The 14,284-nt window shown below is 36.1% G+C and overlaps 1 protein-coding gene across 1 annotated transcript in view; it reads right to left on the bottom strand.

Moving 5' to 3' along the window:
• Positions 1-14,284, bottom strand: part of DDX10 (DEAD-box helicase 10) — a 309,443-nt gene that overhangs the window by 279,739 nt on the left and 15,420 nt on the right. The window contains exons 7-9 of the mRNA XM_059067976.2: positions 11,663-11,789; positions 8,606-8,768; positions 3,650-3,734 (exon numbers count right to left, since the gene is read on the bottom strand). Of these exons, the coding sequence (XP_058923959.1) occupies positions 3,650-3,734; positions 8,606-8,768; positions 11,663-11,789 (375 nt within the window). The remainder of the gene's footprint in view (positions 1-3,649; positions 3,735-8,605; positions 8,769-11,662; positions 11,790-14,284) is intronic.

Raw genomic sequence — 14,284 nt, 5'->3', positions numbered from 1 at the left:
CCTCTAGTACAATCCTACTGTTAAAATAGTTTTATCTTTCACTATTGTACTAGTCTCTCCTTTCCTTCTTCATGCTGATCAAAAGAAATGCATTTAATTTAAATGAGTACGTTTTGATCATAGCCCATGTTTAACAGCCCACAGGGTAAATCTGAATCAATCGAAAAATGTTTAAACACTAAAGCAGTTTATGAAAATTAGAAAATTATAGGAAGAAGGAGCTCTGTATCTTGTTAGGCTGTAGCAAAGGAAAAGCCTCCACTTCAACTGAAACAACAAAATTGACCAAATACAAACAAAAAAACTTTTTCCCTTTAAAGCCATCCAAGAACAGTAGATACAAAGAAATTTAAGAGACTCAACTCCAAAGGGACTTCCTAGATAAGCAAAGGATAGAGGACACATTCAAACTTGAGGCCACTGGCTGAAATGGGTGCAGGGCAGGTAGAAAAGCAAGCCTGCTGTCAAATGACAGACTTTGCTTAGATGAGGATTTTTTTTTTTTAAGATTTATTTTTTATTTTATTTATTTTGGCTGCATCAGGTCTTTTAGTTGCAGCATGCGGAATCTTCGTTGAGGCATGTGGGATCTTTCGTTGTGGTGCACGGGCTCTTCGTTGCAGTGCACAGACTCTGTCACAGTGTGTGGGCTTCTCTCTAGTTGCAGAGTGTGGGTTTTTTCTCTTTTCTAGTGGCGCACAGGCTCCAGGGCGCATGGGCTCTGTAGTGTGCAACACGCAGGCTCTCTAGTCGAGGCACGCGAGCTCAGCAGTTGCAGCACACAGGCTTAGCTGCCCCACAGCATGTGGGATCTTACTTCCCTGACCAGGGATCGAACCCATGGCCCTTGCATTGCAAGGCGAATTCTTCACCACTGGACCACCAGGGAAGTCCCTAGATGAGGATTTAAATCTTGGGTCTTAAAGATCCTGCCATCCCTGGGAACTCATTAAATAGAAGCTGGTGGCTTAATAATCAGAAGTAACTTGGTCCATTTAAACCAACAGTTGGTGTCTCTTCCATCATTAAGCATTAATGTTAATGTCTCCCTGACATCCATATTATAAATACTCATGCAGTTTTGATGAGAAAGAAAATGTAAAACCAAAAAGATAGTCCATCATAACCAATCACAACCTTATTGTGATTATTATTTAGGTTGTTTCCAGTTTTCTTTTTTAAACAAAATATACCCACATTTGAAGAACCTCATATTTGAAGCTATGTGAGGTAAAAATGCCTGTTAATAAGCTCACACCTCAAAAACCTACAGAAATCTCTGAAAGAAAACTTTTCTTTAGTTAGTAGGGGGATTTATGTGACTCAGAAAGATTATAACCTCTCAGGAGACAAAAATGTCTACTTCTCTTTGCATGTGTAAACCTAAGAGAGCTGCCACGTGTTCTCATGACTGCAACAAAATTAGAGATAGGAGTAAATAAGCAATCACATTCTACTGAAATTATGCATTTTATTGTCTGTATTCCCTCTAGGTTTCAAGATGAACGAGGTCAGGAATCATGTCTGTTTTGCTCATTTTATCTCCTACTATGTACAATGCCTGGCACTAATATGTATTTGTTAAATCCATATAGAACAAATGAATGAGTGAATCCAGATTACTTTCAGCTCTAACGTCTTTATGATTTTCTATTTTATGGTTTTATTATATGAATCTTTGGTTCAACAATTTTAAGCAAAGTGTATTTTAAACATATACCAGTAGTATTCAATAGAACTTTTCACAATGATGGAAATGTTCTATACCTGCTCTGTTCAAGATGTGGTATTAGCAGTTTAAATGTGACTAGTGTGACTGAGAAACTGTATTTTTATTGTAATTTAATTTTACTTAATTGAAATTTAAATAGCCACATGTTGCAAGTGGCTGCAATACTGCATGGCACACAGACCATTCCTTAACTTTAGGGAACAATGTTTTACAACTGACTAGGGGCTCAGTGTTTGGAGAGGCTTATGGAAAGGATCACATTTTACGATATGGACACATAGAACTCTTGTATTTTCTAGTAGTCCCTCCCACAAAAAAAAATTATCAAGAGTAGATGGGGGCTTCCCTGGTGGCGCAGTGGTTGAGAGTCCGCCTGCCGATTCAGGGGACACGGGTTTGTGGCCCGGTCCGGGAAGATCCCACATGCCCCGGAGCGGCTGGGCCCGTGAGCCATGGCCGCTGAGCCTGCGCGTCCGGAGCCTGTGCTCCGCAACGGGAGAGGCCACAGCAGTGAGAGGCCCGCGTACCGCCAAAAAAAAAAAAAAAAAAAAAAAGTAGATGGGATTTGAGTCTGAGTTAAAATACAGAAAGATATATTATATAGCACATAGTTAACAGAGGAAGAAATATCTTGTATCAAGTTGCCTCCCAAGAACTTGTATCTGCCAATCAAAACTGAACCCAACTGTTTCTCCTCTGTGAAGTTTTCTTCTCTACTTCCGTAGGAGCTCCATAAAACTTCTGTCAATACCTCTAATACTGTATATGCCTCTACTATAGACTGTTTTCAAGGTACTAAAACGTCCTTAATGGAATGGACACTATATCTTATTTTCATGCAGAAGCTCACACCAGGCCTAATCCAGTACCTCACACAGGGTTGGTCTTTCATGAATGGTTACTTAGTGAAAAAGAATGAAATCCGGGGTCAAAAGATCTGAATTCTATTTCTGTTTCTGCCATATACTTAGTGATCTGGGGTCTAACACTTAATTGGTTATTTCCAATTCTTAACCATTACAAATGTCAGTAAGATGAACACCTTTACAGAAACTTTATTAAGATCAATTTCTGGATGTGGAATTACTGAAGCAAAAGGAAGAACTCTAAGGCTTTTGATAAGTACTACTAAGTATTACCCAGAAAGATGCTAACATTTATAATTCTACCTGCAGCACACATCTCCCAACTTCACTGCAACTTCAATAGCAATGACGTAGCACATTATCCTTTTCATTCATTCATATACCTTTCTATGCCCTTTCCTCCCAAATGACTGACTTTGCTATATTCTTTTCCAAATAGCTCCCCCACATTCATGAGCAAACACAGGATACTTTTACTGGGGTTGGGGGGTGGTGAAAAGGGAGTATTGGGGAGTGGCCTCCAGCAATGCCTCTAATTCCCACACTAGAAAAAAGGAAAAGAGAAGTCTATGACTCAAAACCACCTTGTCTCTTATTAGAACCTCTACCAGAGAAGGTAAGAGCACAGATCTAGACTACAGGAGTCAGACTGCCTTGGTTCAAATCCTGGCTCTATGGATTTTCAAACAAAATGTTTAACTGCTCAAAACACTGAAGTTTTGTCATCTGAAAACAGAGACTGAATCGTCTTATACCTCATCAAAGAGATGATGTTCAGTGAGCAGTTCTAATGAAAAGCTTAGTAAGGGAAGAAAGTTAGAACAAAAACACTAAAAGAAGATTTTCATGGATTTTTCTCAGCCCTCATCATCAAGTCCCGGCCATAATGACTTAGCAAGTGCTGTCCACTTACTAGCAACCAACATCACAAAAATGTCAAACCAGCAGTCACTTACCTGAATTCCTCCATTCTTTGTTTGTACACAGTTCAGAAAGCATGCTTTTTTGCTTAGATAAAACCAAAAGCAAAGAAATAGGCCGGCACACCTACCTGGCAGTTCTACCTGCTCTGTGAATATATGTGTTGGCATCCTCTGGACAATCAAACTGAAGAACCCAATTCACAGCTGGGAAATCTGTACAGAAGGAATATCAAGTTGAAAAACCAGTTCCAAGATCTTCCTGCTGCACTATTTTTTTTTTTATAATATTGCTTGCCAGAGCTTCCCATCACATCAAACTGATAGATATCGTCTGTGGACACTATTAAAAATAAAATTAATTGCATGAACCGAGAGATAATAAACACTTCTCTTCTTTGACAAACTGAACTAAAATTAATGACAGTGTTTGAATGTGAAGATTATTTTGTATCTGACAGAAGAGACAGACTGCTTTGTGTCACACAAATAATGAAATATCCTAATAGTTTAATAACCTAAAAGAACCACTTCTCATGAGCTCCCAGTGAACTATGAAACTGGTTTATAAATTTTAATGAAAATTTACTTTTCCTGCTATTTCCATCTCCATTCAAATTAATGATGTCTTTTTAAATCCCTCTCCCCATTTCCTAGCAATAATTACTTCATATTTATTTCTGGCTGCAAAAGTTTCCATTCATTCCCAGAGATCCTGGTCTCAACAACTTAAGAGAACTACCTTTAGTCATTTACAGATTTTGCCATACGGATTTCAGATCAATGTCTATCACAGAGAAAAACGCTAAGGGAGGGAGGAGGAAGGAAGGAAGGAAAAAAGAAAAAGAGAAAGATTTGGGAAGATAATGATACCTATGGGTACCTATGAGCATAAAAACTATGACCAAGTTATACAAGCTATTCAAAAGGGTTGAATCTATTTAAATGGGCATAACCCAAGAAAAACAGAAAAAAGATATTTAGAACAATTCTCTCCCTTGGGACTTGAAGTAACCAGGTACCTCAAAAGGCAAGGATATATTTCAGGGTTGTAAAAAGGAAGATAGGTTGAAAGTAGCACTCAGATCCTCAGGTCCCCTCCTGGATCCTATATGCTGGGTCTCCTGAAGAAAAGCGAAAGTCTTATTCTCGAGAAAGGCTTCAAGCCAAGACACCAGAGAGAGTGGAAAAAAGAGGCACCAGAGCCAGACTGAAAACAGGGGTACTGAGTCTAAGTCTGAAGGCTGACCAGGAGCCCTCTATGTCTACTTCCTTGCTAGGCTTCTACAGAGCCAGCAGCAAGCTTAATCCTTCTGCTCAAGAGGTTGAAGGATTCTTATCTGGAGAGACTGAATGTTCAAAAAGAATACACTTCGACATCTTGGTCCTCCACAAGATTACCAACTCCGTCTAAATCCCCTCGCAATGAAGGCTGTTAGTCAACAAGCCTCATCCACATACAAATCACTTCAAATAAGCTTTTTGATGCCTCACTGTGACATATAATAAAAGACAGTCAATTGCAGACAATCAGGAAAAGTCTCAAAAATGAAAAGACAGATAAAAGAGCAAAAATGAAACTCAACAGAAACAATGTGAATAGAACTTTAACTTAATATCTTCAGAGAGCTAAAACACTGCATCCATCAAATAAGAATAAGAGGCTATAAAAAAGGAACTCTTGGTATTTCATTAAAATTTTAATCAGAAAAGTTGAAATATAAAATCAAGAAATCCCCCAGAAATAACAAGAAAAAGACAATGAAATGGCAACAGAAGAAACAGGAAAACTAGAGGACTGATCAAAGAGGTCAAATACTCTTCTAGAAAGAGAAACTAAGGGGGGAATGGGAAAATGTTATAAATACGGTATGAGAAAAGAAACAAGCTAAGTACACAAATTCCCCATTAGTAAGCAGTAATTACATACTCAAAACAAATACTGAATATTTATTTAATCAAATCACCAAAGAAGCAATTCAGAAGTATATACCCTGCAACTGAAAGACATGAGTCCCTATTGTGTGCTGCTCAATACAGAAAGTATTCAAGTTTAAAATTTAATAGAATTAATAACTCAATCTTTCCTCATTGAACTGGATACATTTTAAGTGGTCAATTGTCACGTGCAGCTAATAGCTATAGTATTACTGCAGACGTAGAACATTTCAGTGATCAAAGAAAATTCTATTGAACACTGCTGGTCTAGATTGAAAAAATATACTGAATGCCTATACAACAAATGGGACCTCACACTAAGGCACATTATCATAAAATTTCAGGACTCCATAGATAAACAGAAAATACTAAGAACAGCCAGAAAAAGAAAACGGGGCTACAAAAAACGGAATCAGAAAGGCAAAGGTCTTTTCAACATAATACTGACTACTGTAAGACAATGGAGCGCTATCTGCAAAGTTCTAAGAGAAAATTATTTCAACCTAGATTTCTAATCTCAATACAACTATCATTCAAAAATAGGACATTATCAGATATGCAACAATTTAAAAAATGTACCTCCCATGCACTCTTACTTAGGAAGCTATTAAAGAATGAGTTTTAGTTTAAAAAACAATAATAATAAATCAAGAAAGGGGAAGGGGACTTCCCTGGTGGCGCAGTGGTTAAGAATCTGCCTGCCAATGCAGGGGACAAGGGTTCAATCCCTGGTCTGAGGAGCAACTAAGCCCACAAGCCACAACTACTGAAGCCTGTGCGCCTAGAGCCTGTGCTCCGCAACAAGAGATGCCACCACAGTGAGAAGCCCGTGCACTGCAATGAAGAGTAGCCCCCATCTGCCGCAACTAGAGAAAGCCCACGTGCAGCAATGAAGACCCAAATGAAAAGTTTCACGATGACAAACGTGCATCAGGCTTATAGAGCAACCAGTCCAGATTAGAGTTGAACACTTTTAAAAGGCTGCAACAAGGAGATCCCAAGGGAAAAAGAAACAGACTATGTTAAACTATTAGGAAACTAGGTATGTGACATCTGGAACATCTGAGGAAAGTTAGAACAGGAAACACAAAACTAATTTTAACTCAATCATTAACTTGATATAAGAAAAGTACTTAGAAATATGAAGCTAAATACCAAGAGAAATAATGGCTTCTGGAGAGTGAGGAGGGGTAGAGTAGGGCTTGCTATGTCTCATAACTCATTTTTACCCATATCGCATATTATTCATTAAGAAATAAAACTGAGAAAAATTAAGAATAAAGTTTAAAAAAGATACTGTTGTACTCTAAAGAAATTCCTGGACATACTATGAGATATGCTACATAAATACACTGGAACTTTATACACTGACATGGAAAGCCTTGGAAAGCAAGTCACAGACTGGTATGTATAATATTAGTTTATACACTTCATAAACACATAAGATAATACTATATATTGCTCATGAATACATTCATATAAGCTTTTTAAAATAAACTAGAAGAGAGATTCTTGACATTTTTTGTGCCATAGTTAAAACCTATGAACCCCTTTTCAGAATATTTTTTAAATGCATAAAGTAAAACATATAGGATTATAAGAGAAAACAATTATAATGAAATAAACATTTTTATTGAATTTTTTATATAGCAATGTATATGCTTAATTACTAACAATAACACAACCTAGCTGTATATCTAATAACTACCATAGTGTCAAAATAGTACTAAGTGTAAACAATATTCCAAGATATCTACAGAAACTGTAATGTAAAATGAAAATATCTATGATTTTCAATTGATGACAAAGTTACAGGTACTACCACAACAGTTTGCTGCTTACATTTGTAATTGAAGGAAATGCTAAATCTCAGTTAAAGGTTAGTGAATATATGTAATTTTTTTCCCCATCTAAGTTCACAGACACCCTGAATTCTATCACAGACAAGAAGTGAAGAGCCTTCAATTAAAAGGTTACCTACCAACTATATGACAGTAAATATGTCTAGGTAAAGGAGGAGAGGGAAAATAGTGAGACTGGGAAAGGGTACAAAAAGGATTTCAACTACATCTACTAAATATTTGGTTTCTTTAACAAACTGCAAGGAAAATATGACAAAATAGTAATATCTGTTCATTGTGATATATCAATATACAGAATACATGTTATATATGCAATATAATTGCTTATATTGACCTAAACTATTTTAGGTTCAAAAATCGGGAGGGGAAGGTGGAATCAGAGTGTAATATAAGTAGATACAAACATAAGTAAAATGTTTCAAAATGGTACATTCAAAACAGTGATGAGGGGCAGGGGGTGGGGGAGGGTAGCTGTAATGAGTTATTGTGGAGCTGAGAAAATAGCCCAGAGAGCTTTAAAAATATGCATACTTGACTACTGCTGCCAGTCACATGGGAATGAACTTTATGATGACTGAGATATGCTTTAAAATACTCCCAGAGGGACAGAAAATGGGGAGCTAAGTGGGTGAGAAAGGTAACTGCTCAAACTGGGTAATATGTATATGAGGGTACTTTAGACTCAATCTGTGTATGTTTAAAATTTACCATAATAATTAATGCAATAAAATTACATGTTTGAAGAATTCAAATTACCACTTATTTATCCTTATCTTTTGTTCTTGCCTCTAAACTAGTTATCCTCTGTAATTACTTCCACACCCCATCCCACCCCCACAAAGCCATCAGCTGTATGATATTATAATGGCTTTTTGAAAGTTTAAACACATTAAATGTAATTATTTTAAAATAAAATTAGAATGGTTGGAGAAAAGATGTACTTCACTGATTTTCCTTGGTAAGTTATAGTATTTGTCAAAGTTTCCAATTTTCAAAGAAACAATTTTTTTTCACATCTTTAAATTTTTAATTCTCCTTTAATCCTGTAGGCTCCTCAGATTCTATGATATAATTATCATGAAACACTAAGAGAACAAAAGATGAAGATATTACAAAAAATTTCACTGACATATCCTTAGTGTTAGTCATCCCAGTTATCAATTTACTTAACTTTCTTTTATAAAATAAGAAAGCCCAATTATTTGAGTCAAACTATTTGAATTACCGGAATACACCCATTTATAAGCCCATGATCACAGAACATTTTCTCAAAAGAAGTTTTCTTACCTAGCCCCCTGGCTGCAAGATCAGTAGCAAAGAGTACTGCATCTCTCTTGCGAACAAATTCATTATAGACTTCCATTCTTCTCATCTGCTGCTGTCGACCATGCAGGGCAAGGACAGAAATGCCAGGACGTAGCCGGCAGAACACTCGGTACAGATACTGAACCTAGGCATTTACAGAAAAATGATTTTGGTAGTACTTCTGGCTAGCAGCAGGAAGTAAGCTTGCAAGATGAACAGAAAAATGCATTACAGAGCACAGGTTCATCAATTTAAGTACAAAGCACAGAAAGGGAAATGTAGTCTACAGCTGTGGTCTTCAAACAAAGCTGTGGTCTTTGAACATTTTTGCTCACATTATTTCCTAAAAGAATTTTGAAAAAAATATGCCCTCCTTACATTTTTAATTTAGCATCTGACATTTTTCCAAATTTAAGTGGTTGCAAAGAAGGTAATTTCTGGTATATTTAAATATATTTTAAAATAAAGACTTAAACTCTTATAAATGTATCCAATTGATTCTAAATAGCACACAGCAATATGATATCCACCACCAGTTATTTAAAAATATATAAAAATAATGGGGAAGGCTACACATGTGTGGGGCAGGACCCCTCAATTTTGCTGCAAACCTAAGACTGCTCTAAAACAGTCTTTAAAAAAGGAAGATTACTAACAAAATCTGAGTAACCTCTTCCTTAACAGAAAAATTTTACATCATTTCTTTTCCTCCTTGAATTCATATTTCTATTTCCAGACCTCACAGAATTTTATCTTGTTTTATGCTCGAAAGTCTCTTATTGATCACTTTATCACAATTTGTGATTTTCTACAACAAAACTATGTACATGTAAGTTTTAACTTTAATTTCCTGTAGCCGTAAAGCTGCATTAAAAGTTCTCAGACTCAGCTACTATTACAATTATTAGTACAGAACTGGCTGAAACCAAAAAAAATGTTAAAATTTGATTTAAAAAACTGTTAAAACATAAAAAATAAAATTCTATTATAAATATATCTCTTAATATATGTGACTAGATAGAGCTGTTGCTTTAGTTTTATTTTTCTTTAGTTTACGTACTTATAAATGAATACCACTGGTTGCTATACTGAGGCAGAGTACAGCATCATTTTATTCCTATTTCTCTAACACAAGTGTTAAGAAAATCTCTCCATGAAAATATAGAAAATGGACTGGAAGGGACCTTAACTTTTTGAACTCCTATAAAATATGTCAAAAACATGATGAAAGATTACAAACAATTTTATCTATCAGCTAATAATTCCATTAAGTCTTCCTTTGGATTTTGTTGAAAGTAAAGAATGGGAAACCACCTAAATTGCAAAATGACTTGTTACTCCAAAATTAAAGTTATTCACTTTCTCAAACAATATTCTAGTGCTAGGAAGGTTCTCTGATCCTGAGACAATGCACCAGTAAGACTAGGGATAGAGGGACTCCTGCCTTTCCTTTGTAAAGTTTTTAAAAGGGCTACCCTGAGAGCGGAGATGAGAAAGGAGAGCCCACAGACTAGAACACAGATGTACTCTCAGGCTACCCAATCTCAGAAAAGCATATATGGAAATTGAAAAACTATTAAAATGGAAGATCAAGAGGCTAAGAGAAAATTAAGCATGGTTTAAACTGCACTGTAGCATGATGGGTGGTGAGAAGTGGTAAAACTAATGAGAACTGTCAACAGATTGAGTATGAGTTGAAGACAAGCAAGAATTAAGTATTCAGTCATTTAATGAGATGGGGAAGAGTTAGAGGGAGCAGAACTTAGGGATAGGAAATCTTAAAACTGCTTTTCCTATGTTAAATTTAAGATGCCCTCTAGACACTCAACTGGAAATATCTAGTAGTCAAGTGGATAAACAAGTCTGGGGCTTAGAAAAGAAGTCAGGGCTTAGGACGTAGATTTGGCAGTTGTTAGAATACAGATGGCATTTAAAGCCATGGAACTAAAGAGGTATAGAAAGAGTATAGCTCGAGAAAGGGCAGAGTATACTTCACCCACTGTGAAGAGGAAAAGCAGAGTATTACGGAGTAAAAACTTTAAACATTAACTCTTAAAATTATTTCCTTGTACACAGATACGAAAAACATCCTTTCTTTAGAAGATATAAAATTCTAAAAATCTAAAAGAAGTCCTAAAAAAATCTGAAGTCATTCTTTACATGGAAAAATAATGAGGTTCTGTGCTTTCCCCAAAAAACAGACCACTACTTATTTTCCCCATAAGCTGGAGGAAAACTCACTGCATATTTATCATGCTAAGCTACTGCAAAAGCTATAAATCTAGAATCAACCTGCTATATACCAACAACTATATGTCATCAGGAAATCTGAAATACAGTAGAACAAAAGTGACACACAAAATCAACCACAGTTTCTTCTCTTTAAGGGAAAAGACCAAGTTTTCTTATACATCACTAAATCCCTTATTTATAAGCATATGACTAGTGCTTAAGAAATGCTGATAACTAAATAAAAATACAAACAAAACACTACAGAATGACAGAGGAAGGTGTAGTTTATTGTCACAAGGGGGTTGGGGAGTGTCAGAAAAGGACTTTCAGGTATAACATTTGAGCTTAGTCTTAAAGGATATTAAATATTCCTCCAGAATTAGGATGGAGGGATGCAGGGAGATCAGCATGAACAAAGATACGGAAGCATGGAAATAAATGGCATATTCAGTTCGATATTCACGGAGGGTAAGGTAGACATGAGGTTATAAAGAACTCTAGTTAGTCTAGCCATTCAATTGTTGGTTCTAATAATATTTATAGAGGACTACTATGTTCTAAGTATTGTGCTAGGTGCGAACAATACTGAAGTAAAAACGGACAGTTTCTGCCCTTCCTTATAGAGCTTACAGTCTCATCCATGGGTTCCTTTAAAAATGAAGATGCAAGATTTTCATTATCTACAAATCCCTCCACATTTAGCACTGTATTTATTAAAATAGACAAATAGCATTTTCTAACAGAAATTTGATATTTCAAAAGGGACAATTCAACACGAATAACTTAAGAAAAATAAACACTAGGTACCTCTTTACAACTGGAGAAAAATACAATACTTTTCTTTTTCAGGTGGCTTCTCAAAAAGGAATACAGCACACTTATTTTTTGCTGCAGCTCACAGACTATGTAGTTCTGTTCCAAAGTGGCAGGGGTGCTTATGGAAATAAGAGGGAAAATGTTAAAAATATGCCGTGTTGGTAACTTTGAAATCCAGACCAAAAAACAAATGTTAACAGTGGCATGCCTCTCAAGCAAATTTTTCAGACACACACACACATACATACACACACACACACACACACACACACACACACACACACATCCAAAAACTCTCTACTGTCCCTTAGGAAATGAATACAGCACATGACCAAAATACATACAAAATCCCTTATAGATTATGTATCAAAAATATACATGCAAACAGAGGTCATCTCTTCAAGAGTAGGGTCAAGGATCAACTTAAGGGCATGACAGAACTTGCTGGGCAGATGGTACTGTTCTACTTCTTAGCAGGGCCTTGGGTTACAGAGACATACACATTTATCAAAACTCAGTAAATGTACTCTTAATTTGTTCGTTTGTTCACACTGTATGTAAATCTTACATCAAAAAAGAAAATCTCTATACAAATACTGAACTCTAGTTAGTGATATGTGTACTGAAATATTTAGGAGAAGTGTACAGATATCTGCAAATTACTTTGAAATGCATCAAAAATAAGATGGGTTGATATACAGAGGGATGGGTATAGGGGTTTTTTTTTTTGTTTTTTTGGTTGTTTTCTTTTAACATCTTTATTGGAGTATAACTGTTTTACAATGGTGTGTTAGTTTCTGCTTTACAACAAAGGGAATCAGTTATACATATACATATGTTCCCATATCTCTTCCCTCTTGCATCTCCCTCCCTCCCATCCTCCCTATCCCACCCCTCTAGGTGGTCACAAAGCACCGAGCTAATCTCCCTATGCTAAGCAGCTGCTTCTGGGTATAGGGTTTTCACTGCAAAATTCTTTCAATTGTGCTGTGTGTTTGAAATTTCTCATAATAAAAATGTTGGAGAGAAACATACATGCATTTACTCTTTGAACTAATAAACCTATTTTAAGGATTCTGTTCCAAAAAATAATCTGGTAAAAACACAAAAAGATACAGTATTATTTACAAAGAAAAAAAAAAAAGATGGAAATCAACCCATATATAGTAGAAAACTTGTGTAATGAACTATTATACATAATAATGTATCATGCAACTGCAAAAAAAGGAATGAGGAATATACATAGTGCTATGGTATGATCTCTAGGGCATAGCATACTGTTAAGTGAAAGAAGCAAAGAAGAATAGTACATAAAATTTGGTACCATTTATCAGAATGAAGGTATATATACATTCATGCACACACAGGCAACCCTGTGGGTTTGTCTGTTTGTATAAAGAGGAAGAAAAAGAGCAACATATAGCAAAATAAAGGAAACACACTGGTGTACTACTTCTACGTATACTCTGATATACAACTCAGAAAGATTCAACCCTGATTTTTCTGGTCCTTTTTAATTTGAGAGTAAATATTCTTTTATGCCTTAAAATATTCTCGACCATAACTCTCAGGATATATTAACCAAACTGTTAAGTCGCTAAAGGGGAAAATTCAAAAACAATATTAAACAAAACTCACAATCGCATCTGCTTTTTATAGTGCTTCTGGTGAATTTGAAATTACAGAGTACTGCAGTCATTATCATATAACCTGCAGTTTTGTAAATTATGTTGCTAAATACCTGTCTTCCGATATGTTTTCTGATAGTCACATTTTTTTACAAATGATGGAACTGCTTTTTAGAATCATTTATGAAATAAACAATTTTTGCATTCATTTTTTTCTAACTCCATGATCTACAGATAATGACCAACTACTATCTACAGAAACTGGGAACAGGGATAATATATACAATTAACTTACATTTTAGAGACCACCTAATGATTGAAAAATTAGTGTCAGGTAAAGATAAAAACAGGCAGAAAGGAAACAGGCAAGAGAACAAAGAGGGCTTCCCTGGTGGCACAGTGGTTACGAGTCCGCCTGCCAATGCAGGGGACGCGGGTTCGTGCCCCAGTCCAGGAAGATCCCACATGCCGCGGAGTGGCTGGGCCCGTGAGCCATGGCCGCTGGGCCTGTGTGTCCTGAGCCTGTGCTCCGCAACGGGAGAGGCCACAGCAGTGAGAGGCCCGCATACCGCAAAAAAAAAAAAAAAAAAAAAAAAAGAATAAAATCAAATGACCTAGACAGTCTTTAGATTATCAAATTAATTGTAGCAAGAATTTCAAGAGCTGTCTCGACACAAATTTACTAACAAAAACCAGTGTCTACTCAATGGTAAGCCAAGGAGGAAACTGTACCTCAAATATCTCTTGCTATCCCATTCCTAAGGAGTTCTTGATAACCAAAGCTACCAGAACTCAAGATTCTCCAAAGTTTATCCACTAGGATCACCTGGAAGCATAGAATCTAGCCTCTTCTCAGGCTTTTTTTAATCCTAGACATCTATTGGTTGAACAAGGTCAAGGTGGGCCTCAATGCCCATATCCCCTGTATTTGAAGACTTTCCAAGAGGATAACCCAATTTGTTTTCCCAATATATTTCTTTTTAGA

Source organism: Kogia breviceps, chromosome 7, assembly GCF_026419965.1.
Source record: "Kogia breviceps isolate mKogBre1 chromosome 7, mKogBre1 haplotype 1, whole genome shotgun sequence".
Classification (NCBI taxonomy): Eukaryota; Metazoa; Chordata; class Mammalia; order Artiodactyla; family Physeteridae; genus Kogia; species Kogia breviceps.
This window is presented reverse-complemented; position numbering and strand designations above follow the sequence as displayed.